We start from the raw sequence: 27,436 nt of genomic DNA on the forward strand, positions 1-27,436 counted from the left end.
CTATTCCATTTGCTCACTTCCATATGAGTCCTCTTCAACTTTGTATCTTTTTTCCAATGATATAGGGACTTGTCTCAGTTGTCTCTGATATTCTAAAACATGTCTGTTTCTGTCTTGGTAGATGAGCTATTAGCTTTTTGTGCAGGGGGCTTCTTTTGTCTGTAATTTCTACAGATGCAATTTTTTTCAGGATGGGGAAACAGTCTGGGGAATCTCAGATGGCATAAGGAGTTTAGTTTCCTCAGGAGGCGAGTTTACCTGTTGATGTTTAAAAACTTTGCAATATTCAGGGCCCTTCAGAGTTGGCCTCTATTGAAAGGGATTTTTTTCTGTGTTTCAGATTAGACTATGTTACATCTGTAACTCTTATGTCAATCATCAGTGGGGAACTTGCAGAGATATATATATATATATATATATATATATATATATATATATATATATATATATACAGGCAGTGCAGAATTATTAGGCAAGTTGTATTTTTGAGGATTAATTTTATTATTGAACAACAACCATGTTCTCAATGAACCCAAAAAACTCATTAATATCAAAGCTGAATAGTTTTGGAAGTAGTTTTTAGTTTGTTTTTAGTTTTAGCTATTTTAGGGGGATATCTGTGTGTGCAGGTGACTATTACTGTGCATAATTATTAGGCAACTTAACAAAAAACAAATATATACCCATTTCAATTATTTATTTTTACCAGTGAAAGCAATATAACATCTCAACATTCACAAATATACATTTCTGACATTCAAAAACAAAACAAAAACAAATCAGTGACCAATATAGCCACCTTTCTTTGCAAGGACACTCAAAAGCCTGCCATCCATGGATTCTGTCAGTGTTTTGATCTGTTCACCATCAACATTGCGTGCAGCAGCAACCACAGCCTCCCAGACACTGTTCAGAGAGGTGTACTGTTTTCCCTCCTTGTAAATCTCACATTTGATGATGGACCACAGGTTCTCAATGGGGTTCAGATCAGGTGAACAAGGAGGCCATGTCATTAGATTTTCTTCTTTTATACCCTTTCTTGCCAGCCACGCTGTGGAGTACTTGGACGCGTGTGATGGAGCATTGTCCTGCATGAAAATCATGTTTTTCTTGAAGGATGCAGACTTCTTCCTGTACCACTGCTTGAAGAAGGTGTCTTCCAGAAACTGGCAGTAGGACTGGGAGTTGAGCTTGACTCCATCCTCAACCCGAAAAGGCCCCACAAGCTCATCTTTGATGATACCAGCCCAAACCAGTACTCCACCTCCACCTTGCTGGCGTCTGAGTCGGACTGGAGCTCTCTGCCCTTTACCAATTCAGCCACGGGCCCATCCATCTGGCCCATCAAGACTCACTCTCATTTCATCAGTCCATAAAACCTTAGAAAAATCAGTCTTGAGATATTTCTTGGCCCAGTCTTGACGTTTCAGCTTGTGTGTCTTGTTCAGTGGTGGTCGTCTTTCAGCCTTTCTTACCTTGGCCATGTCTCTGAGTATTGCACACCTTGTGCTTTTGGGCACTCCAGTGATGTTGCAGCTCTGAAATATGGCCAAACTGGTGGCAAGTGGCATCTTGGCAGCTGCACGCTTGACTTTTCTCAGTTCATGGGCAGTTATTTTGCGCCTTGGTTTTTCCACACGCTTCTTGCGACCCTGTTGACTATTTTGAATGAAACGCTTGATTGTTCGATGATCACGCTTCAGAAGCTTTGCAATTTTAAGAGTGCTGCATCCCTCTGCAAGATATCTCACTATTTTTGACTTTTCTGAGCCTGTCAAGTCCTTCTTTTGACCCATTTTGCCAAAGGAAAGGAAGTTGCCTAATAATTATGCACACCTGATATAGGGTGTTGATGTCATTAGACCACACCCCTTCTCATTACAGAGATGCACATCACCTAATATGCTTAATTGGTAGTAGGCTTTCGAGCCTATACAGCTTGGAGTAAGACAACATGCATAAAGAGGATGATGTGGTCAAAATACTCATTTGCCTAATAATTCTGCACTCCCTGTATATATATATATATCTGTAAGATTTGTAAGATTTTTTTCCCTATTTGTTTTTTATCATAGGAAGATTGTTAAACTTCCTGATATTCATAGATTGCTAAACTTCCTGATATTCAGACCTTTGTTCGTGTGTTTAAAACCCCTACCACCTCACTGGTAAACTAGTCTGGTCTTTGCCTCTGCTGGAGGAAGGTGAAGCATTAAGATGTGCTTGTTATTCTTAAGGGAGTAGAGTTCTTAGACTGAGTTGAGGCCTGTTTCCCCTCAGAGTGCAGTGTTTGTCAAAGTATTGTATGTGGATTATGGGTAGTGAATCTCTATTTCACCTCATGGAGAATTAGTCACAAGCCTTTCACTGGTGTCGTAGGGACCTGTCCTTTGCTTCCTCCTGTTGGGTCTTTAGTATACTGCTGATATTTTTCAGCACTGGTTTGGCTTTTTACTGGCTTTACTTGACTCTGGTAGGGGGCAGGCTGTGCCTTTTCTCCAACATAGGTGTGTCCGGTCCACGGCGTCATCCTTACTTGTGGGATATTCTCTTCCCCAACAGGAAATGGCAAAGAGCCCAGCAAAGCTGGTCACATGATCCCTCCTAGGCTCCGCCTACCCCAGTCATTCTCTTTGCCGTTGTACAGGCAACATCTCCACGGAGATGGCTTAGAGTTTTTTAGTGTTTAACTGTAGTTTTTATTATTCAATCAAGAGTTTGTTATTTTAAAATAGTGCTGGTATGTACTATTTACTCAGAAACAGAAAAGAGATGAAGATTTCTGTTTGTATGAGGAAAATGATTTTAGCACCGTAACTAAAATCCATGGCTGTTCCACACAGGACTGTTGAGAGCAATTAACTTCAGTTGGGGGAACAGTGTGCAGTCTCTTACTGCTTGAGGTATGACACATTCTAACAAGACGATGTAATGCTGGAAGCTGTCATTTTCCCTATGGGATCCGGTAAGCCATGTTTATTAAGATAGTAAATAAGGGCTTCACAAGGGCTTATTAAGACTGTAGACTTTTTCTGGGCTAAATCGATTCATTATTAACACATATTTAGCCTTGAGGAATCATTTATTCTGGGTATTTTGATATGATTATATCGGCAGGCACTGTTTTAGACACCTTATTCTTTAGGGGCTTTCCCTAATCATAGTCAGAGCCTCATTTTCGCGCCGGTATGGCGCACTTGTTTTTGAGGACAGCATGGCATGCAGCTGCATGTGTGTGGAGCTCTGATACATAGAAAAGTCTTTCTGAAGGCATCATTTGGTATCGTATTCCCCTTTGGGCTTGGTTGGGTCTCAGCAAAGCAGATTCCAGGGACTGTAAAGGGGTTAAATATAAAAACGGCTCAGGTTCCGTTATTTTAAGGGTTAAAGCTTCCAAATTTGGTGTGCAATACTTTTAAGGCTTTAAGACACTGTGGTGAAATTTTGGTGAATTTTGAACAATTCCTTCATACTTTTTCGCAATTGCAATAATAAAGTGTGTTTAGTTTAAAATTGAAAGCTTCGTCCCTTTCGCAGAAACGGATCAGCCCCAAGGGCTACGTCCTCTAAGCAGGAAGGTAATACTTCTCAAGCCAATCCAGCCTGGAGACCTATGCAAGGCTGGAGCAAAGGAAAGCAGGCCAGGAAACCTGCCACTGCTACCAAGACAGCATGAAATGCGGGCCCCCGATCCGGGACCGGATCTGGTGGGGGGCAGACTCTCTCTCTTCGCTCAGGCTTGGGAAAGAGATGTTCTGGATCCTTGGGCGCTAGAAATAGTCTCCCAAGGTTATTCTCTGGAGTTCAAGGGGCTTCCTCCAAGGGGGAGGTTCCACAGGTCTCAGTTGTCTTCAGACCACATAAGAAGACAGGCATTCTTACATTGGGTAGAAGACCTGCTAAAAATGGGAGTGATTCATCCTGTTCCATTAGGAGAACAAGGGATGGGGTTCTACTCCAATCTGTTCATAGTTCCCAAAAAAGAGGGAACGTTCAGACCAATCTTAGATCTCAAGATCTTGAACAAGTTTCTCAAGGTTCCATCGCTCAAGATGGAAACCATTCGAACACTTCTTCCTTCCATCCAGGAAGGTCAATTCATGACCAAGGTGGATTTCAAGGATGCGTATCTACATATTCCTATCCACAAGGAACATCATCGGTTCCTAAGGTTTGCATTCCTGGACAAGCATTTCCAGTTCGTGGCATTTTCTTTCGGATTAGCCACTGCTCCTAGGATTTTCTCATAGGTACTAGGGTCCCTTCTGGCGGTGCTAAGACCAAGGGGCATTGCTGTAGTACCTTACTTGGACGACATTCTGATTCGAGCGTCGTCCCTTCCTCAAGTAAAGGCTCACACGGACATTGTCCTGGCCTTTCTCAGATCTCACGGATGGAAAGTGAACGTGGAAAAGAGTTCTCTATCTCCGTCAACGAGGGTTCCCTTCTTGGGAACTATAATAGACTCCTTAGAAATGAGGATTTTTCTGACAGAAGCCAGAAAAACAAAACTTCTAGACTCTTGTCGGATACTTCATTCCGTTCCTCTTCCTTCCATAGCGCAGTGCATGGAAGTGATAGGTTTGATGGTAGCGGCAATGGACATAGTTCCTTTTGTGCGCATTCATCTAAGACCATTACAACTGTTCATGCTCAGTCAGTGGAATGGGGACTATTCAGACTTGTCTCCGAAGATACAAGTAAATCAGAGGACCAGAGACTCATTCCGTTGGTGGCTGTCCCTGGACAACCTGTCACAAGGGATGACCTTCCGCAGACCAGAGTGGGTCATTGTCACGACCGACGCCAGTCTGATGGGCTGGGGCGCGGTCTGGGGATCCCTGAAAGCTCAGGGTCTTTGGTCTCGGGTAGAATCTCTTCTACCGATAAATATTCTGGAACTGAGAGCGATATTCAATGCTCTCAAAGCTTGGCCTCAGCTAGCGAGGGCCAAGTTCATACATCAACCATCAGGGGGGAACAAGGAGTTCCCTAGCGATGGAAGAAGTGACCAAAATCATTCTATGGGCGGAGTCTCACTCCTGCCACCTGTCTGCTATCCACATCCCAGGAGTGGAAAATTGGGAAGCGGATTTTCTGAGTCGTCAGACATTGCATCCGGGGGAGTGGGAACTCCATCCGGAAATCTTTGCCCAAGTCACTCAACCGTGGGGCATTCCAGACATGGATCTGATGGCCTCTCGTCAGAACTTCAGAGTTCCTTACTACGGGTACAGATCCAGGGATCCCAAGGCGGCTCTAGTGGATGCACTAGTAGCACCTTGGACCTTCAAACTAGCTTATGTGTTCCCGCCGTTTCCTCTCATCCCCAGGCTGGTAGCCAGGATCAATCAGGAGAGGGCGTCGGTGATTTTGATAGCTCCTGCGTGGCCACGCAGGACTTGGTATGCAGATCTGGTGAATATGTCATCGGCTCCACCATGGAAGCTACCTTTGAGAGACCTTCTTGTTCTAGGTCCGTTCGACCCACTCCAGCTGACTGCTTGGAGATTGAACGCTTGATCTTATCAAAGCGAGGGTTCTCAGATTCTGTTATTAATACTCTTGTTCAGGCCTGAAAGCCTGTAACCAGAAAAATTACCACATAATTTGGTATATCTGTTGGTGTGAATCTGCAGGATTCCCTTGGGACAAGGTTAAGATTCCTAAGAGTCTATCCTTCCTTCGAGAAGGATTGGAAAAAGGATTATCTGCAAGTTCCTTGATGGGACAGATTTCTGCCTTGTCTGTGTTACTTCACAAAAAGCTGGCAGCTGTGCCAGATGTTCTAGCCTTTGTTCAGGCTCTGGTTAGAATCAAGCCTGTTTACAAAATTTTGACTCCTCCTTGGAGTCTCAACCTAGTTCTTTCAGTTCTTCAGGGGGTTCCGTTTGAACCCTTACATTCCGTTGATATTAAGTTATTATCTTGGAAAGTTTTGTTTTTGGTTGCGATTTCTTCTGCTAGAAGAGTTTCAGAATTATCTGCTCTGCAGTGTTCTTCTCCTTATCTGGTGTTCCATGCAGATAAGGTGGTTTTGCGTACTAAACCTGGTTTTCTTCCAAAAGTTGTTTCTAACAAAAACATTAACCAGGAGATAGTTGTGCCTTCTTTGTGTCCTAATCCAGTTTCAAAGAAGGAACGTTTGTTGCACAACTTGGATGTAGTTCGTGCTCTCAAATTTTACTTAGCAGCTACTAAGGATTTCAGACAAACTTTGTCTTTGTTTGTTGTTTATTCTGGTAAACGGAGAGGTCAAAAAGCAACTTCTACCTCTCTCTCCTTCTGGATTAAAAGCATTATCCGATTGGCTTATGAGACTGCCGGACGGCAGCCTCCTGAAAGAATCACAGCTCACTCCACTAGGGCTGTGGCTTCCACATGGGCCTTCAAGAACGAGGCTTCTGTTGATCAGATATGTAAGGCAGCGACTTGGTCTTCACTGCACACTTTTTCTAAATTTTACAAATTTGATACTTTTGCTTCTTCTGAGGCTATTTTTGGGAGAAAGGTTTTGCAAGCCGTGGTGCCTTCCATTTAGGTGACCTGATTTGCTCCCTCCCTTCATCCGTGTCCTAAAGCTTTGGTATTGGTTCCCACAAGTAAGGATGACGCCGTGGACCGGACACACCTATGTTGGAGAAAACAGAATTTATGTTTACCTGATAAATTACTTTCTCCAACGGTGTGTCCGGTCCACGGCCCGCCCTGGTTTTTTTAATCAGGTCTGATAATTTATTTTCTTTAACTACAGTCACCACGGTAACATATGGTTTCTCCTATGCAAATATTCCTCCTTAACGTCGGTCGAATGACTGGGGTAGGCGGAGCCTAGGAGGGATCATGTGACCAGCTTTGCTGGGCTCTTTGCCATTTCCTGTTGGGGAAGAGAATATCCCACAAGTAAGGATGACGCCGTGGACCGGACACACCGTTGGAGAAAGTAATTTATCAGGTAAACATAAATTCTGTTTTTCACAATGCCTCGTTTCAGTCTGTTACAGATCCCTGGGTTCTAAATATAGTGTCTCAGGGTTATCAGGTTTCAGAACAAAGCCTTCCAGATGAAAATGTATTCTGTCCAATATTCCAGAGTATCCGTTGGAGGCCCAAGCCGCTTTTCAGTCAGTTTCAGATATAGAAACATGTCCACAATAGATTTAAAGGATGCTTACCTTTATGTTCCCATTCACAACGAACATTATCAGTTTATGAGGTTTGCATTTCTAGACAGGAATTTTCAGTTTGTTACTCTACCATTTGGTCTGGCTACAGCTCTGAGAATTTTCACAAAGGTTCTGAGTACCCTTCTTTTGGTAATCAGAACTCATGGTATTGCAGTTTTTCTTTACCTGGACGATATCTTGGTTCAAGCTCCATATTTACATTTAACAGAATCTCACATCAACATGTTTTTTCAACAGCATGGTTTTACGATCAATTTTCTAAAGGGTTCTTTGATTCCTCAAGCAATCTTTTATTTTCTGGGGTTTCAGTTAGATTCAGTTTCCCTGAGACTTTCTTGAACAGATCAGGGAAGGCTGAAGCTGGTTTTCAGCCTGTCAAATCCTTCAATCTTTCTTTTCCCTTAGTTGCTCTTTGTATGGAGATATTGGGTCTTATTAGAATGGGTCTCATCAGAATAGTTTCAGAATTGTCTGCTCTTTCTTGTGATTTTCCTTATTTGATTTTTCATCAGGTAAAGGCAGTTTTGAGAACCAGGTTTGACTTTTTGCCAAAGGTTGTGTTTTCAGACAATATAAGTCCGAAATGTTTGTCCCTTCTTTTTGTCCTAATCCTAAGAATTCTTCAGAAAGGTTTTTTCACAATTTAGATGTTAGAGCCTTAAAATATTATGGTGATGCTACAAAGGATTTCAAACAAACTTCTAGTTTGTCTATTCTTCAGGTTCCAAAAGAGGGCAGAAAGCTACTGCCATTTTTGTCATCTTGGTTGAAACTTTTGATCCATAAAGCTTACTTGGAGGTGGGACAAAATCCACCTAAATTATTACTGCTCAAGAATGAGGCTTCTGTTGACCAAATTTGCAAGGCAGCTACTTGGTCTTCTTTGCATACTTTTACTAAATTCTACCATTTTGATGTTTTTGCTTCTTCTGAGGCAGCCTTTGGTAGAAAAGTCCTTCAGTCTGTAGTCTCAGCATAATTTTTTGTTTTGTGCCTGTAGGTCCTTTTAAGTGCAAAAAAAATAAAAAATATTCCAATGCATTTTTTGGATTCTGTTTGGCTTGTGGATTTAGCTTTTTCTGTGAAAAAAACATGTTATTTTTATACCACCCTTATTTTTTCATTACTCGTTGACTCCATGGCTTGGGTATTTGTTCCCAGGAGTAATGGATCTTTGACTCTCACCACTTGTATGAAAGAAAACATAATTTATGCTTACCTGATAAATGGTGGTGAGACCCCATGAGAGCACCTTTTTTGCTTGGCTATAAGTCAGACCTATGTTACCAGTGATGTGGGAGGGATTTTATAGAGCTCTTGGGTTTGGGAATCTTTGCCGCCTCCTGGTGGCCGGGAAGTGCAATTCCTAGTAAGGGATCGTGAAAATAAATTAATTTATCTAGTAAGCATAAATTGTTTTTCAGCTAGCCAGGTGTCTGAGCTTTCAACTTTATATTTCAAGGTTCTTTTACTGATCTTCAAGATACAGCTTTTCAATTTATTTTTTTAAGGTGGTGTCCACCAATACTAGTAATCTGGAACATTTTAGTCCCTTCCTTGTGTCTGGCTCCTAAGAATTCTAAAGAATGGCTACTTAACCTTGATGCTGTTATAGCTCTCACATGTTATGCAGAAGTCTTTAAGACTTTCTTCTGCTCCTTTTTGTCCATTTCTTTGGACCTTGCAAGTGTCAGAAGGCTACTACTGTTACTTGATCACCTTGGTTTTACTCAGAAAGACATACCTAGAAGCGGGTTTCACTAGAGCAGTGGCTTCTTGTATCTTTTGAATAGGCATGTAGTTGGTCTTCCTTTCATTCATTTGCTAAATTATTCCATGTGTTCAAGTTTTAGTTTTGCGATATTAAAATCCTGTGTCTTTTTTTAAGTTAATTAAGCAGAAAGGAACAAACCATTTTTACATTTTACACAGTACATTAAATTGTATCAACTATAATTTCATGTGACTATAATAGGGAGGGGGGTTCCCATTTGTATACTGGTTTTACTGTACTGTTATTGATGTGTACATTGGAGTTTCATTGATTGCTATGCCTTATGTGTAGCCATTGGAGTGGAAAATACTAGCCAGATTACATACACATTACATTTCACCATGAAAACAGTTTTACGTTATGAAATTTTGATAGATAAAAATACTTGAATTCTTGTTTTATATTTACACACACAATCATGAAATAACAGCTATTAAACCTATTATTTTTTCCTGTCCATTTAGGTATGCAAAACACACACAGTAACCCTTCCATCCATTCATCGTTGAACAACAGTCCTCTTACTCCTACTATGAACAACCATGGGCCTCAGTCTGGTTGCAGCAATCCTGCCCTTCACTCATCCCTTCGCCTGGCTTCCCTCAGTAACCCTTCTCTTCCTACTTCTGCTATGGGAAATTCCCCAAGAAGAAGACACACTCCTGTTAGCCCTTTGACTCTCACTCCCAGCAGTGAGTCCAGCAGGAGTGGACAATTCTCTCCAACAAGCCCATTAAATATGCAGCCACATTCACAGGTAAGATCTGTACTATAATTTAATAGTGGTGGGTAATCACTTCCTCTCCTTTTCACATTCTCCTACTGCCTGAGACTACAGGTTACTTCTTGCTCAAAGAGCGGGACATAACACTGGAAAAGTTACTTATGGTCCACCCAATTCAGCACATTTGATACCTTTTTAGAGTTGTAGGTACTGCACACAATTTTCCATAGCACTCTCATGGACCACACTGTCTATTCTCTGTAAAGATTAATAAAATAAAAATTTAATAAAATATACTTGTACAGCTCATGCATAATCTGTGCCCAAATTAAAGGGACACGAAAACCCAACATTTTTCTTTTATAATTCAGATAGAGCATATTATTTTTAACAACTTTCCAAATTGATTTTGTTAACAACTTTGCGTAGTTCAATTAGTAGATATATATGTACAGCTACCAATCACCAGTTAGCTCCTAGTAAGAGCTACTCTTGAGCCTACCTAGTTATATTTCTTTTTCAAGATACGATGAGTCCACGGATTTCATCCTTACTTGTGGGATTACGACTCATCGCATCGAAAAAGAAATAAATTTATCAGGTAAGCATAAATTTCCTTTTTCAAAGGATACAAAAAGAACAGAAAGAGAAGTAAATTAGATAATAGAAGTACATTGGAAAGTTCCTATGCTCTATCTGAATGATGAAAGTTTAATTCTGACTGTCTCTTTTAGGATTTGCGAAATTTTGTGACTTCTGAATTCCATGTACTCTGGGAGATTTCTGCAGGTGTGATTTTTCTTAAGTTTATTTCAATGTATCTGTTAATGGGACACCAAAGTCAAAATAAACTGTCATAATACAGAGTATGCAGTTTTAAACAACATTTAAATTCACTTCCATTATCAGTTTGTTCTCAGTCTTTCTATTTGCACACATTCTGAGTTATCATCCCCTACTAAGCATGTGCAAGAGTTCACAGTTTATACATATAAGATTCTGTGATTGGCTGATGGCTGTCAGATGATACAGGGGTCAGGGAAATTTAGCAATCTTTGCATTGTCTCTTTTATTGTGTATTTTATGGATCATACAATTCTACTTTATTTCTTTCATGTAATTGGCAATAGCCCATGAGCTAGGGACGTATGGGATATACATTCCTACCAGGAGGGGGCAAAGTTTTCCAAACCTCAAAATGCCTATAAATACACCCCTCACCACACCCACAATTCAGTTTTACAAACGTTGGCTCCTATGGAGATGGTGAAATAAGTTTGTGCTTAGTTTTTATGATTTTCTTCTATGATAAGCGCTTCTAAGCATTCTGAAGCCCAATTCCTTTCAGAGTACAGTGTTTGTCAGAGGGATGTGAAGAGAGTATCACCTGTTGATTTTATGGTTTCTCTCACGGAAAATCTTTTCAAGGGTTCTCTGTTATCGGTCGTAGGGATTCATCTCCTACCTCCCCTTTCAGATCGACGATATACTCTTATATACCATTACCTCTGCTGCTAGTTTTCAGTACTGGTTTGGCTATCTGCTATATGTGGATGGGTGTCTTTCGGTTAGTATGTATCATTATTTAAGACACTCTCCGCTATGATTTGGCGCTTTATGTATTAATATAAAGTTTTAAATGTATGTTTCTTCTGTTAAGTGTGATCAGTCCACGGGTCATCATTACTTGTGGGATATTAACTGCTCCCCTACAGGAAGTGCAAGAGGATTCACCCAGCAGAGTTGCTATATAGCTCCTCCCCTCTACGTCACCTCCAGTCATTCTCTTGCACCCAACGACTAGATAGGATGTGTGAGAGGACTATGGTGATATATTTAGTTTTTATATCTTCAATCAAAAGTTTGTTATTTTATAATAGCACCGGAGTGTGTTATTCCTTCTCTGGTAGAATTTGAAGAAGAATCTACCTGAGTTTTTCTATGATTTTAGCCGGAGTAGTTAAGATCATATTGCTGTTTCTCGGCCATCTGAGGAGAGGTAAACTTCAGATCAGGGGACAGCAGGCAGATTAATCTGCAAAGAGGTATGTAGCAGTTTATTATTTTCTGACATGGAATTGATGAGAAAATCCTGCCATACCGTTATAATGTAAACTCAGCCTTGAATGCAGTAGATGTAGCTGATATCAAGCTGTCATGTATGTATATTTTACACTTCAGTTTTCTGGGAAATGGTACTTCTCTGGCTTTTAAACTGTATACATAGACTTAACCTATTTTGCAGGGACTTGCAATAGGTTTTAAATGACAATTAATTATTGAGGTAAAATGTTTTTTTGCTGGCATGTAAAAACGTTTTTTTCTCTGAGGTACTGGGTGAAAAAATGTTTTGGGCACTTTTTTTCCACTTGGCAATAGTTTTGATTTAAGTTAGAGCAGTTCACTGATCCCTCTCACTGTTATGTGTGTGGGGGAGGGGCCATTTTGGTGCTTTCACTATGCATCAGAAAAACTCAGTCAGAGGTTCATTTTCTTCCTGCATGATCCGGTTCATCTCTACAGAGTTCAGGGATCTCAAGAGTCTTTTTTGAGGGAAGTAATCATACAGCAGAGCTGTGCTGATTGTATTGACTGTGATATAAAAATTTATTTGTGTATTTTTTTTCTGCTGCCTGGGTTAGTTATCATTTGCTGAGGGGAACAATCCTTTGCTAAAACTGTATATTTTGACAAAGATTGATGCTATAACTTAATTATTTTATCTGTTATAATATTTTTCTGTGCTTCTTAAAGGCACAGTTCGTTTTCATATTATTTGTAAATTACTTTGAAAAGTATTTCCAAGTTGCTGTTTATTTGCTAGTGTGTTAAACATGTCTGATTCAGAGGAAGATATCTGTGCTATATGTGTTAATGCCAAAGTGGAGCCCAATAGAAATTTATGTACTAAATGTATTGATGCTACTTTAAAAAATAGTCAATCTGTACAAATTGAACATATTTCACCAAACAACGAGGGGAGAGTTATGCCGACTAACTCGCCTCACGTGTCAGTACCTGCATCTCCCGCTCAGGAGGTGCGTGATATTGTAGCGCCGAGTGCATCTGGGCGGCCATTACAAATCACATTACAAGATATGGCTACTGTTATGACTGAAGTTTTGGCTAAACTACCAGAACTAAGAGGTAAACGTGATCACTCTGGGATGAGAACAGAGTGCGCTGATAATGCAAGGGCCATGTCTGATACTGCGTCACAGTTTGCAGAACATGAAGACGGAGAGCTTCATTCTGTGGGTGACGGTTCTGATCCAAATAAACTGGACTCAGACATTTCAAATTTTAAATTTAAGCTTGAGAACCTCTGTGTGTTACTAGGGGAGGTATTAGCGGCTCTGAATGATTGTAACACAGTTGCAATCCCAGAAAAAATGTGTAGGTTGGATAAATATTTTGCGGTACCGACGAGTACTGACGTTTTTCCTATACCTAAGAGACTTACTGACATTGTTACTAAGGAGTGGGATAGACCCGGTGTGCCTTTCTCACCCCCTCCTATATTCAGAAAAATGTTTCCAATAGACGCCGCCACACGGGACTTATGGCAAATGGTCCCTAAGGTGGAGGGAGCAGTTTCTACTTTAGCTAAGCGTACCACTATCCCAGTGAAGGATAGCTGTGCTTTTTCAGATCCAATGGATAAAAAATTAGAGGGTTACCTTAAGAAAATGTTTGTTCAACAAGGGTTTATATTGCAACCTCTTGCATGTATTGCGCCTGTCACGGCTGCAGCAGCATTTTGGTTTGAGTCTCTGGAAGAGACACTTCAATCATCCACACTAGATGACATCACACACAAACTTAAATTCCTTAAGTTAGCTAATTCATTTATTTCAGATGCCGTAGTACATTTAACTAAACTTGCGGCTAAAAATTCAGGATTCGCCATTCAGGCACGCAGAGCTCTGTGGCTAAAATCCTGGTCAGCTGATGTTACGTCTAAATCTAAATTGCTTAATATTCCTTTCAAAGGGCAGACCTTATTCGGGCCCGGCTTGAAAGAGATTATTGATGACATTACAGGAGGTAAAGGTCATGCCCTGCCTCAGGACAAGGCCAAAGCCAAGGCTAGACAGTCCAATTTTCGTTCCTTTCGTAATTTCAAAGCAGGAGCAGCATCAACTTCCTCTGCACCAAAACAGGAAGGAGCTGTTGCTCGCTACAGACAAGGCTGGAAACCTAACCAGTCCTGGAACAGGGGCAAACAGGCCAGAAAACCTGCTGCTGCCCCTAAGACAGCATGAATTGAGGGCCCCCGATCCGGGACCGGATCTAGTGGGGGGCAGACTTTCCCTCTTCGCCCAGGCTTGGGCAAGAGATGTTCAGGATCCCTGGGCGTTAGAGATCATATCTCAGGGATACCTTCTGGACTTCAAATCCTCTCCCCCAAGAGGGAGATTTCATCTGTCAAGGTTGTCAACAAACCTAACAAAGAAGGAAGCGTTTCTACGCTGCGTACAAGATCTTTTATTAATGGGAGTGATCCATCCAGTTCCGCGGTTGGAACAAGGACAAGGGTTTTACTCAAATCTGTTTGTAGTTCCCAAAAAAGAGGGAACCTTCAGGCCAATCTTGGATTTAAAGATCCTAAACAAATTCCTAAGAGTTCCATCGTTCAAGATGGAAACTATTCGAACAATTTTGCCCATGATCCAAGAGGGTCAGTACTTGACCTCAGTGGATTTAAAGGATGCTTACCTTCACATACCGATTCACAGAAGTCATTACCGGTATCTAAGGTTTGCCTTTTTAGACAGGCATTACCAGTTTGTAGCTCTTCCATTCGGACTGGCTACGGCTCCAAGAATCTTCACAAAGGTTCTGGGCACTCTTCTGGCGGTACTAAGACCGCAAGGAATTTCAGTAGCTCCGTACTTAGACGACATACTGATACAAGCTTCAAGCTTTCAAACTGCCAAATCTCATACAGAGATAGTACTGGCATTTCTAAGGTCGCATGGATGGAAAGTGAACGAAGAGAAAAGTTCTCTCTTTCCACTCACAAGAGTTCCCTTCCTGGGGACTCTGATAGATTCTGTAGAAATGAAGATTTACCTGACAGAGGACAGGTTAACAAAACTTCAAAGTGCATGCCGTGTCCTTCATTCCATTCAAGAGACCAGAAATTCTCTTCTATGGTGGCTTTATCGGCCACATCTGTCCAGGGGAATGCCATTCAGCAGGCCAGACTGGTCAATTGTAACAACAGACGCCAGCCTACTAGGTTGGGGCGCTGTCTGGAATTCTCTGAAGGCTCAGGGACTATGGAATCAGGAGGAGAGTCTTCTTCCAATAAACATTCTGGAATTGAGAGCAGTCCTCAATGCTCTTCTGGCTTGGCCCCAGTTAGCAACTCGGGGGTTCATCAGGTTCCAGTCGGACAACATCACGACTGTAGCTTATATCAACCATCAGGGAGGGACAAGAAGCTCCCTAGCAATGATGGAAGCATCGAAGATAATTCGCTGGGCAGAGTCTCACTCTTGCCACCTGTCTGCAATCCACATCCCGGGAGTGGAGAACTGGGAGGCGGATTTCTTAAGTCGTCAGACTTTTCATCCGGGGGAGTGGGAACTTCATCCAGAGGTCTTTGCCCAAATACTTCGACGTTGGGGCAAACCAGAGATAGATCTCATGGCGTCTCGACAGAACGCCAAGCTTCCGCGCTACGGGTCCAGATCCAGGGATCCGGGAGCGGTCCTGATAGATGCCTTGACAGCACCATGGACCTTCAGGATGGCTCATGTGTTTCCACCTTTCCCGATGCTTCCTCGATTGATTGCCAGAATCAAACAGGAGAAAGCATCAGTGATTCTAATAGCGCCTGCATGGCCACGCAGGACTTGGTATACAGATCTGGTGGACATGTCATTCTGTCCACCTTGGTCGTTACCTCTGAAACAGGACCTTCTGATTCAGGGTCCTTTCAAACATCAAAATCTAACTTCTCTGAAGCTGACTGCTTGGAAATTGAACGCTTGATCTTATCAAAGCGTGGTTTTTCTAAGTCAGTTATTGATACCTTAATACAGGCTAGGAAGCCTGTTACCAGAAAGATTTACCATAAAATATGGCGTAAATACCTATATTGGTGCGAATCCAAAGGTTACTCTTGGAGTAAGGTTAGGATTCCTAGGATATTGTCTTTTCTACAAGAAGGTTTAGAAAAGGGGTTATCCGCTAGTTCCTTAAAGGGACAGATCTCAGCTCTGTCCATTCTGTTACACAAGCGTCTGTCAGAAGTTCCAGACGTTCAGGCTTTTTGTCAGGCTTTGGCCAGGATTAAACCTGTGTTTAAAGCTGTGGCTCCACCATGGAGTTTAAACCTTGTTCTTATCGTTTTACAGGGTGTTCCGTTTGAACCCCTTCATTCCATTGATATAAAGTTGTTATCTTGGAAAGTTCTATTTTTAATGGCTATTTCCTCGGCTCGAAGAGTCTCTGAGTTATCAGCCTTACATTGTGATTCTCCTTATTTGATTTTTCACTCGGATAAGGTAGTTCTGCGTACTAAGCCTGGGTTCTTACCTAAGGTAGTCACTAACAGGAATATCAATCAGGAGATTGTTGTTCCATCCTTGTGCCCAAATCCTTCTTCGAGGAAGGAACGTCTTTTGCACAATCTGGATGTAGTTCGTGCCCTTAAATTTTATTTACAGGCAACTAAAGATTTTCGACAAACGTCTTCCCTGTTTGTCGTTTACTCTGGTCAGAGGAGAGGTCAAAAAGCTTCTGCTACCTCTCTCTCTTTTTGGCTTCGTAGCATAATTCGTTTAGCTTATGAGACTGCTGGACAGCAGCCTCCTGAAAGAATTACAGCTCATTCCACTAGAGCTGTGGCTTCCACTTGGGCCTTTAAGAATGAGGCCTCTGTTGAACAGATTTGCAAGGCTGCAACTTGGTCTTCGCTTCATACTTTTTCCAAATTTTACAAATTTGACACTTTTGCTTCCTCGGAGGCTATTTTTGGGAGAAAGGTTCTTCAGGCAGTGGTTCCTTCTGTATAAAGAGCCTGCCTATCCCTCCCGTCATCCGTGTACTTTTGCTTTGGTATTGGTATCCCACAAGTAATGATGACCCGTGGACTGATCACACTTAACAGAAGAAAACATAATTTATGCTTACCTGATAAATTCCTTTCTTCTGTAGTGTGATCAGTCCACGGCCCGTCCTGTTTTTTAAGGCAGGTAAATATTTTTTAAATTATACTCCAGTCACCACTACACCCTTGGCTTCTCCTTTCTCGTTGGTCCTTGGTCGAATGACTGGAGGTGACGTAGATGGGAGGAGCTATATAGCAACTCTGCTGGGTGAATCCTCTTGCACTTCCTGTAGGGGAGCAGTTAATATCCCACAAGTAATGATGACCCGTGGACTGATCACACTACAGAAGAAAGGAATTTATCAGGTAAGCATAAATTATGTTTTTTTTACTTATATTTGCCATGAGTCAGGTCTATGTATATTTCCCTTTTGCAGTCTAAACAGTTTCAGTATAGGAATAATGTTTGGGAAGTTTATTTAAAACTTTTTTCTTACCTGGGGTTCAGTCTTTTTCTAATTTGACTTGTTTCTCATTTTTTTTCGCAGGCAAATCTAGGCTTGCGAGGACGCAAAATTCTGTTATGTATTGCGTCATTCTTGGTGTGGAAATTTTTTGACGCACAGTTGCGCCTTTGATGGCGCAAATTTCGTATTTTTATGCGTCTTTGTTGCCGCTAGTTGTTTTGATATAAAGTTGCGTTTGTTATGAAGCGAATTGCGTCATTTCCTGGTGTTAGTTTTGCGCCAAACTATTGTTTAACTTCCTTTTGCGTAATGCTTCATTCTTGGCGCCAAAATTTAGTTATTTTACCCCTCTCCCTCTATTGCTCGCTGTTTTCATGAATTTTTGAAAATTATTATGCCTGCTTTTTTATTTTATTTTTAATTTTTTTTTAAAAAACCACTATCTTTATTTTCCTATATACTGAAACTGGAAATTGAATGTTTTGCCTAATGTTATTTTTTCTTTTTTTTGTTACATTTTGTGAGATGTTTCATTCTGATCCTGACTCTGATGTTACTGTAGAAACTATGATGCCCTGAAACACAATTCTGCAAAGCTAAGTGTGTTTTTTTTTATTATTAAGCTGTTATTTTCTTCAGCTCAATTTTGTGGCATTTATATATTTATTTTATGCTTAAAATGTTTATACATGTACAATGACATTTACTGTTTTTACTTATTCAGTTCATGTACTTTATTTAATCTGCAAACATCACATGTTGTTGCTTTTATCATAAAGGTTATGACTGCTATTATGCCTTTAAGTAAACTTACGAGGTCTTTACAAAATTGTTGAGATTTAATTAATTTTGTTCTGACCAACAGCATACTCAAGTTTATTCTACTGATGAAGGTTTTCTTTGGCTCAAAGGATCCTGTATCAGAGACAGTTTTATTAAAAATTCTCTGTATTTTTCATTTGAACATTCTTTGTTAAGGAAAATTTGTCATTTTTAGCTTTTAGGAGCCTTGTCCTCTTTTAATTTGTTCCTGAGGGTTTTTCCTATTCAAGATACTATCTGTATTATGTTCTAAAGAATGGTTTATCCTGATTACATTTTGGGACTGTACTACTATTTCTATGGAAATTGGTACTTATTTTTAGGATTCTTTAGAGTTTGAATATAACCTTAGTAGAGCATATTCATGTACTGTTCATATTTTTAGCTCAGCCTTTTTCTGTGGCTGACATTACTGTTCTTTCAACCTTTTTTGTTGTTGAACAGTTAGCATAAGCAGTTTCAGATTCTCAAGTATATAAGTCTATTAACTTCTGATGTATTCATTTTATTATGTTTACTATATCTATTATAATGATTTCAAAAATATTTTTTTATCTCTAGTCTGTTAGGATAATAATTTGTTTGATTTCTATTATCTCCACTATTTCTGGAGGTTTAGAGTCTTTTCTGCCCTACTTTTAGTCCTGTGATGTAGATCAGTTGATGAATGTCCTGACTACAAATGCTTGTTCTAGATCCACGGGTCTTAGATGTATATCCTGGCAAGGTTAATGCAGCCCTTTGGCCTTTTTGAGGTCAATTTATTGTGTACCATTTATTTGGGTAATAATAACTGTTTTTTCAGCTGCTAATTTGGTTAACTCAGAGTGCAAGCACTGAAAAAGCGTTTGTTTTTCCTTCTGGGAAAAAAACACTATATAATTACTTGTTATTCGACTGCATGAAGGTACGGTTCTCAAACCAGTTCTTCTGGTGGGGGGCAGATTAAATTGTTTTTGGATGATTTCAGTCCAAAATCGTTATTATTCTTAGGGTCTGAATAGATTTTTAGAATGAGATCTTCTATGGGAAGATTCTTTCTTACTCAGTACACTCTGTGAATTTTTTTCAGGAGTGTGTATACCAGTTCTTTAGCAGGAACAGGGATTTGGTTTCTATTCAATTTTATTCTTTGTCCCAAAGAAGAAAGGTTTATTCAGTCCAATCTTGGATCTGAAGACTTTATATTGTTTTGTAAGAGTCTCAACTCTTATGCCTTTTGTTCAGCAAGATCATTTCATGTCCACTCAATTTTACAGAACATTTATCCTCATATTTTATTTCATTCAGACCACCTTTGGTTCTGAGATTTGCTTTTTTAGATAAGCTTTACCAATTTGTCTCTTTTCCATTTGGTCTAGCAACAGCTTCATGGATCTTTTCGAAAGATTCTGGGTGCCCTTCTTTCTTTAATACGACAGTAGGGTATTGTGGTGTTTCCTTATTTGGATGGTATCCTGGTATAAGCTTAATCTTTTCTTTTATTAGCATCTCTAATGAATCAACTAGTTTTGTTTTTTCAAGACATGGTTAGAGGATTTATTTTACCTAAGAGTTTTGCGTATCCTCAGACAAGGGTCATTTCTTTTTGGGTTTCTAGATGGATTCTGTGTTCATGACTTTGTCTTTGTCGGACAAAAGTTGATTGTATTGGTGTTAGCCTGTCTAACTTACAGTCTAGAACATTCCTTTTAGTGGCTATGTGCATGGAAGTTTTAGGTCTCATAACTGCAGCTTCGGACGTGGTTCCCTTTGCTTGTTTTTCATCTGAGACCTCTTTTGTTTTGCATTCTGATTCAATGGTGCAGGGATTATTTTCAGATATCACAGTTGATATTCTTAAATCCTAACACTTAACGCTCTCTGATTTGGTGATTAGACTATCCTCGTTTTATTCAGGGGGCCTCCTTTTGTTCATCCTTCCTGGACTGTATTTTTAATGGATGCAAGTTTTACTAGTTGGGGAGCTGTCTGTGGGTCTCTGACAGCACAAGGGGTTTGGAAACTTCAAGAGGCGAGGTTTCCAATCGATATTTTAGAACTCCGTGGATATTTTAGTACTCCGTGGATATTTTAGAACTCCGTGCTATTTTCAGGGCTCTTTCAGGCTTGGCCTCTTTTGGGAGAGAACGTTTTATTTTTTTGCTTTCAGGCAGACAATATCACAACTGTGGCATATGTCAATCATTGAATAGGGACTCGCAGTCCCTTAGCAATTTAGAAGAATACGTTCTTAGGGGGAATTCATCTCCTGTCTAATTTCTATGACTTATATCTCAGGTTTAGACATTTGGGAGATGGATTATCTCAGCCGTCAGTCTTTACATCCGGGAGAGTGGTATCTCTATACAGATGTGTTTTCTTAATTTCCCAGGTACCTTTTCAGGTCCTTGGATCTGTAGGCGGTGGATATATTAGCAGTGTCTTGGTTTTGCAAACTGGCTACATAATTTGGTTCAAGGATTTTGCAGGCTCTTTTTTTTAGCCTATATTTTCTTTAAAGATTATCTACTTTATTGGAAAGTATTGTTTCTTTTGGCTATCTCTTCTGCTAGAAGAGTTTCTGATTAATCAGCTCTCTCTTCTGTGTTTCCTTATCTGATTTTTTTCATCTAGATAAGTTGTTTTTTGGACTTCTTTTTTTCCTAAGGTTTTGCATTTGAACAACATTAGTAGAGAAATTGTTGTTTCTGCCTTGTTTTCTAATCCTAAAGAATTATTTGAGAGTTCTTTACATCCTTTGGATGTGGTAAGAGCTTTGTAATTCTTTATCGAGGTTATTAGGATTTCAGAAGACTTCTAGTCTATTTGTTGTTTTTCTAGTTTCAGAAAAGGTTAGAAAGCCTCTGCAATTTCTTTGGCATCCTCATTGCAGCTTTTTTTTTTTCCAAGGCGTATTTGGAGGCTCGGTAGGTTCCGCCTCAGAGATTTACAGCTCATTCTGCTAAATTCAGTCACCATTTCTTGGGGTTTTTTTCAGATTGAAGCTTTGGATGATCAAATTTGCAAAGCAGTATTTTGGTCTTCTTTACATACTTTTATTGTTTTTACCATTTTAATGTGTTTTGCGTCTTCTGAAGCAGTCTTTGGTAAAAAAAAAAGTTATTCAGGCAGCTGTTTCAGTTTGATTCGACTGCTTTTGATTTCATTTTTTTCAAGGAAAACTTAATTGTTTGGATTTAATTTCTAAGTGGAAATAGTTGTTGCTATTTTATCCCTCCCTCTCTAGTGACTCTTCTGTGGACTTCCCCATCTTGGGTATTTCTATCCCATACGTCGCTAGCTCATGGACTCTTGCCAATTACATGAAAGAAAACATAATTTATGAAAGAACTTACCTGATAAATTCATTTATTTCATATTGGTCATGAGGCCCATCCTTTTTATGGTGGTTATGTTTTTTTTGTATTAAAGCACAATTTTATTTCCAGTTCCTCTTTTTATATGCTTTTTTTTTTACTCCTTTTGTTATCACCTTACTACTTGGCTATTCGTTAAACTGAGTTGTGGTTGTGGTGGGAGGTGTATTTATAGGCATTTTAAGGTTTGGGAAACTTTGCCCCCTCCTGGTAGGAATGTGTATATCCCATACGTCACTAGCTCATGGACTCTTGCCAATATGAAAGAAATTAATTTATCAGGTAAGTTCTTACATAAATTATGGGATTTTTTTTTTTTGTTCTCGTTTTTAAACCATGTGATTAGGACCTCTAAAATGCTCCCAGGTGCCAATCTGAGAAGGTACATAGTTGCTAATTGTAAGTATGCTCTTGTGCATTAGCTTTATTTACACACAGTGCACACCTACCTGTCTTCTTCAGACTTTGAGATCAGCACAAGGCACATGCACAAAGTACCAACCATGGAGTTGAAAAAGCTAAACAAACCAGCTTTATCTTTATGTAATCACACTTTGTATTGCGGTGTTTGTTGCATTAGTACTCAGTGTACTATTGTTTTTTTTATGTGCCTTTAAATTTGACATTTACACAAGTTGATTCCATTGCTATGTCACCACAGACCCTACTTCACGTTCCTGCCACATTAGACAGGACAGCCTTTATTAACTGCTGTAATCATATTCATTTCATTTTACTCATTCTAAGTTACTCTATGATTTTATTAGCACTGTTCTAGATAAAGCTGTATGGTAAGTAAGGGCAACCATAAACAATATGCAATATAGTCCATGGGTGGAAAGGGGGGTGTAAGTATTCAAACCTTTTAATCTCAGCTGCGTAGAAACCCCCAAGACAATCCCTGTTCTTTCAATTGTTGGGTAACCTTATAGGGAAAAATTAAAAAATTGTAGGAAGGGGGTCTCTTGTGCCTGTAACAGTTCACCCAAAAGGCCTAGAGACCCTTGTTTTAAAGCCCAGAAGCCCTTCTTTAAAATAAAGCCTCTATGTGGGTTTTTATAACTAGGTGATCACTATGGTAATAGTGGTTTCTTGGCTTGAATAAATGGGCATTTATTTGGAAAGAGGCTTCTATGTGTAGATCATTTTATAGAAATAAACCTAAAGGTCCTGGAGTTAAGAAAAACACACACACTATTGTTTACAAACTTTTTTATTACACTTTTAATAAAAATATTTTTTCACTCTTTTTGTTGTAGAGTTCTTACATGTCATGTCATGACATACATAATATAATGCCATAGTTCAAATCTGCAGTGTTTGCTAAAAAAAAAACTTAATTCATAAATAAAGAAACCAAAAAAAGAACAATATAATGTGCTTTTAATGTGACCATTATCTTAAAAACTACAAAACAGCTCATCATGGGTAGAATGACTCAGCAGCTAAGAGGTTAAAGGAGTGAATTAGACATTCTTTCTCCAACATAGGTGTGTCCGGTCCACGGCGTCATCCTTACTTGTGGGATATTCTCTTCCCCAACAGGAAATGGCAAAGAGCCCAGCAAAGCTGGTCACATGATCCCTCCTAGGCTCCGCCTACCCCAGTCATTCTCTTTGCCGTTGTACAGGCAACATCTCCACGGAGATGGCTTAGAGTTTTTTAGTGTTTAACTGTAGTTTTTATTATTCAATCAAGAGTTTGTTGTTTTAAAATAGTGCTGGTATGTACTATTTACTCTGAAACAGAAAAGAGATGAAGATTTCTGTTTGTAAGAGGAAAATGATTTTAGCAACCGTTACTAAAATCCATGGCTGTTCCACACAGGACTGTTGAGAGGAATTAACTTCAGTTGGGGGAACAGTGAGCAGTCTTTTGCTGCTTGAGGTATGACACATTCTAACAAGACGATGTAATGCTGGAAGCTGTTATTTTCCCTATGGGATCCGGTAAGCCATTTTTATTCAGACAGTAAATAAGGGCTTCACAAGGGCTTATTAAGACTGTAGACATTTTCTGGGCTAAATCGATTCATATATTACACATATTTAGCCTTGAGGAATCATTTAATCTGGGTATTTTGGTAAAATAATATCGTCAGGCACTGTTTTAGACACCTTATTCTTTAGGGGCTTTCCCTAATCATAGGCAGAGCCTCATTTTCGCGCCGGTATTGCGCACTTGTTTTTGAGAGGCATGACATGCAGTCGCATGTGTGAGGAGCTCTGATACATAGAAAAGACTTTCTGAAGGCGTCATTTGGTATCGTATTCCCCTTTGGGCTTGGTTGGGTCTCAGCAAAGCAGATACCAGGGACTGTAAAGGGGTTAAAGTTAAAAACGGCTCCGGTTCCGTTATTTTAAGGGTTAAAGCTTCCAAATTTGGTGTGCAATACTTTTAAGGCTTTAAGACACTGTGGTGAAATTTTGGTGAATTTTGAACAATTCCTTCATACTTTTTCGCAATTGCAGTAATAAAGTGTGTTCAGTTTAAAATTTAAAGTGACAGTAACGGTTTTATTTTAAAACGTTTTTTGTACTTTGTTATCAAGTTTATGCCTGTTTAACATGTCTGAACTACCAGATAGACTGTGTTCTGAATGTGGGGAAGCCAGGGTTCCTTCTCATTTAAATAAATGTGATTTATGTGACACTGAAAATGATGCCCAAGATGATTCCTCAAGTGAGGGGAGTAAGCATGGTACTGCATCATTCCCTCCTTCGTCTACACGAGTCTTGCCCACTCAGGAGGCCCCTAGTACATCTAGCGCGCCAATACTCCTTACTATGCAACAATTAACGGCTGTAATGGATAATTCTATCAAAAACATTTTAGCCAAAATGCCCACTTATCAGCGTAAGCGCGACTGCTCTGTTTTAGATACTGAAGAGCATGAGGACGCTGATGATAATGGTTCTGAAATGCCCCTACACCAGTCTGAGGGGGCCAGGGAGGTTTTGTCTGAGGGAGAAATTTCAGATTCAGGGAAAATTTCTCAACAAGCTGAACCCGATGCGATTACATTTAAATTTAAGTTGGAACATCTCCGCGCTCTGCTTAAGGAGGTATTATCCACTCTGGATGATTGTGAGAATTTGATCATCCCAGAGAAACTATGTAAAATGGACAACCTGTCACAAGGGATGACCTTCCGCAGACCAGAGTGGGTCATTGTCACGACCGACGCCAGTCTGATGGGCTGGGGCGCGGTCTGGGGATCCCTGAAAGCTCAGGGTCTTTGGTCTCGGGAAGAATCTCTTCTACCGATAAATATTCTGGAACTGAGAGCGATATTCAATGCTCTCAAGGCTTGGCCTCAGCTAGCAAAGGCCAAGTTCATACGGTTTCAATCAGACAACATGACGACTGTTGCGTACATCAACCATCAGGGGGGAACAAGGAGTTCCCTGGCGATGGAAGAAGTGACCAAAATCATTCAATGGGCGGAGACTCACTCCTGCCACCTGTCTGCAATCCACATCCCAGGAGTGGAAAATTGGGAAGCGTATTTTCTGAGTCGTCAGACATTACATCCGGGGGAGTGGGAACTCCATCCGGAAATCTTTGCCCAAATTACTCAACTGTGGGGCATTCCAGACATGGATCTGATGGCCTCTCGTCAGAACTTCAAGGTTCCTTGCTACGGGTCCAGATCCAGGGATCCCAAGGCGACTCTAGTAGATGCACTAGTAGCACCTTGGACCTTCAAACTAGCTTATGTATTCCCGCCGTTTCCTCTCATCCCCAGGCTGGTAGCCAGGATCCATCAGGAGAGGGCGTCGGTGATCTTGATAGCTCCTGCGTGGCCACGCAGGACTTGGTATGCAGATCTGGTGAATATGTCATCGGCTCCACCATGGAAGCTACCTTTGAGACGAGACCTTCTTGTTCAAGGTCCGTTCGAACATCCGAATCTGGTCTCACTCCAGCTGACTGCTTGGAGATTGAACGCTTGATCTTATCAAAACGAGGGTTCTCAGATTCTGTGATTGATACTCTTGTTCAGGCCAGAAAGCCTGTAACTAGAAAAATTTACCACAAAATATGGAAAAAATATATCTGTTGGTGTGAATCTAAAGGATTCCCTTGGGACAAGGTAAAGATTCCTAAGATTCTATCCTTTCTTCAAGAAGGATTGGAGAAAGGATTATCTGCAAGTTCCTTGAAGGGACAGATTTCTGCCTTGTCTGTGTTACTCCACAAAAAGCTGGCAGCTGTGCCAGATGTTCAAGCCTTTGTTCAGGCTCTGGTTAGAATTAAGCCTGTTTACAAACCTTTGACTCCCCCTTGGAGTCTCAACTTAGTTCTTTCAGTTCTTCAGGGGGTTCCGTTTGAACCCTTACATTCCGTTGATATTAAGTTATTATCTTGGAAAGTTTTGTTTTTGGTTGCAATTTCTTCTGCCAGAAGAGTTTCAGAATTATCTGCTCTGCAGTGTTCTCCTCCTTATCTGGTGTTCCATGCAGATAAGGTGGTTTTACGTACTAAACCTGGTTTTCTTCCAAAAGTTGTTTCTAACAAAAACATTAACCAGGAGATAGTCGTGCCTTCTTTGTGTCCGAAACCAGTTTCGAAGAAGGAACGTTTGTTGCACAATTTGGATGTTGTTCGCGCTCTAAAATTCTATTTAGATGCTACAAAGGATTTTAGACAAACATCTTCCTTGTTTGTTGTTTATTCTGGTAAAAGGAGAGGTCAAAAAGCAACTTCTACCTCTCTCTCTTTTTGGATTAAAAGCATCATCAGATTGGCTTACGAGACTGCCGGACGGCAGCCTCCTGAAAGAATCACAGCTCATTCCACTAGGGCTGTGGCTTCCACATGGGCCTTCAAGAACGAGGCTTCTGTTGATCAGATATGTAGGGCAGCGACTTGGTCTTCACTGCACACTTTTACCAAATTTTACAAGTTTGATACTTTTGCTTCTTCTGAGGCTGTTTTTGGGAGAAAGGTTTTGCAAGCCGTGGTGCCTTCCATTTAGGTGACCTGATTTGCTCCCTCCCTTCATCCGTGTCCTAAAGCTTTGGTATTGGTTCCCACAAGTAAGGATGACGCCGTGGACCGGACACACCTATGTTGGAGAAAACAGAATTTATGTTTACCTGATAAATTACTTTCTCCAACGGTGTGTCCGGTCCACGGCCCGCCCTGGTTTTTTAATCAGGTCTGATAATTTATTTTCTTTAACTACAGTCACCACGGTATCATATGGTTTCTCCTATGCAAATATTCCTCCTTAACGTCGGTCGAATGACTGGGGTAGGCGGAGCCTAGGAGGGATCATGTGACCAGCTTTGCTGGGCTCTTTGCCATTTCCTGTTGGGGAAGAGAATATCCCACAAGTAAGGATGACGCCGTGGACCGGACACACCGTTGGAGAAAGTAATTTATCAGGTAAACATAAATTCTGTTTTTTTTACTTTTATACCTCTTTATTGTAGATTATTTTAAATTACTGGTGGTATAGTATTTCTGATGTTTAATTCACACACACGAATCGCAGCACTAAGAATCACCTCTACTGCTGCCGTAAGTATCACGGTATCCCTCATCAACGTCACAACAATAACGGAAGGCAATATTAAACTGCAGATGCCACAAAATAGTAAGAAACACTCACTTAACTTCCAGTGTAGTTCCTCCTTATCCGTCGGGTAGCCCGAAAACCTTACAAGGATACACACACCTGTGTTTTACTTCTCCGGCTAGACCGATCCAGAATGCAGCTCCGCTGTAAGTGTACTCTCCACTTTTACTTCCGGAGTTAGACGCTGTGAGCCGGATCCTATCCCAGCCGATGTCGTGCAGTCCATAAGCAGAAACTCACAACAAACCGAGAAGCTAGAGCGGCGGTATCAAAAAGACATCCTTTATTGCGTGTAAAAAACAAGTGAACCAACGAGGGCTAAATACATCACTTGTTTTTAAACGCAATAAAGGATGTCTTTTTGATACAGCCGTTCTAGCTTCTCGGTTTGTTGTGAGTTTCTGCTTATAGTATTTCTGATGCCAGATGTCAGATCACCACCATAACAAAGAT

At 40.4% G+C, this 27,436-nt stretch overlaps 1 protein-coding gene across 2 annotated transcripts in view; it reads left to right on the forward strand.

Moving 5' to 3' along the window:
• The window catches only part of CRTC3 (CREB regulated transcription coactivator 3), a 668,286-nt gene that overhangs the window by 514,543 nt on the left and 126,307 nt on the right, over positions 1 to 27,436 (forward strand). For both annotated transcript variants that reach the window (XM_053717740.1, XM_053717741.1), the window contains one exon: positions 9,426 to 9,718. In XM_053717740.1, the coding sequence (XP_053573715.1) occupies positions 9,426 to 9,718 (293 nt within the window). The remainder of the gene's footprint in view (positions 1 to 9,425; positions 9,719 to 27,436) is intronic.

This window comes from Bombina bombina, chromosome 6 (assembly GCF_027579735.1).
Source record: "Bombina bombina isolate aBomBom1 chromosome 6, aBomBom1.pri, whole genome shotgun sequence".
NCBI lineage: Eukaryota > Metazoa > Chordata > Amphibia > Anura > Bombinatoridae > Bombina > Bombina bombina.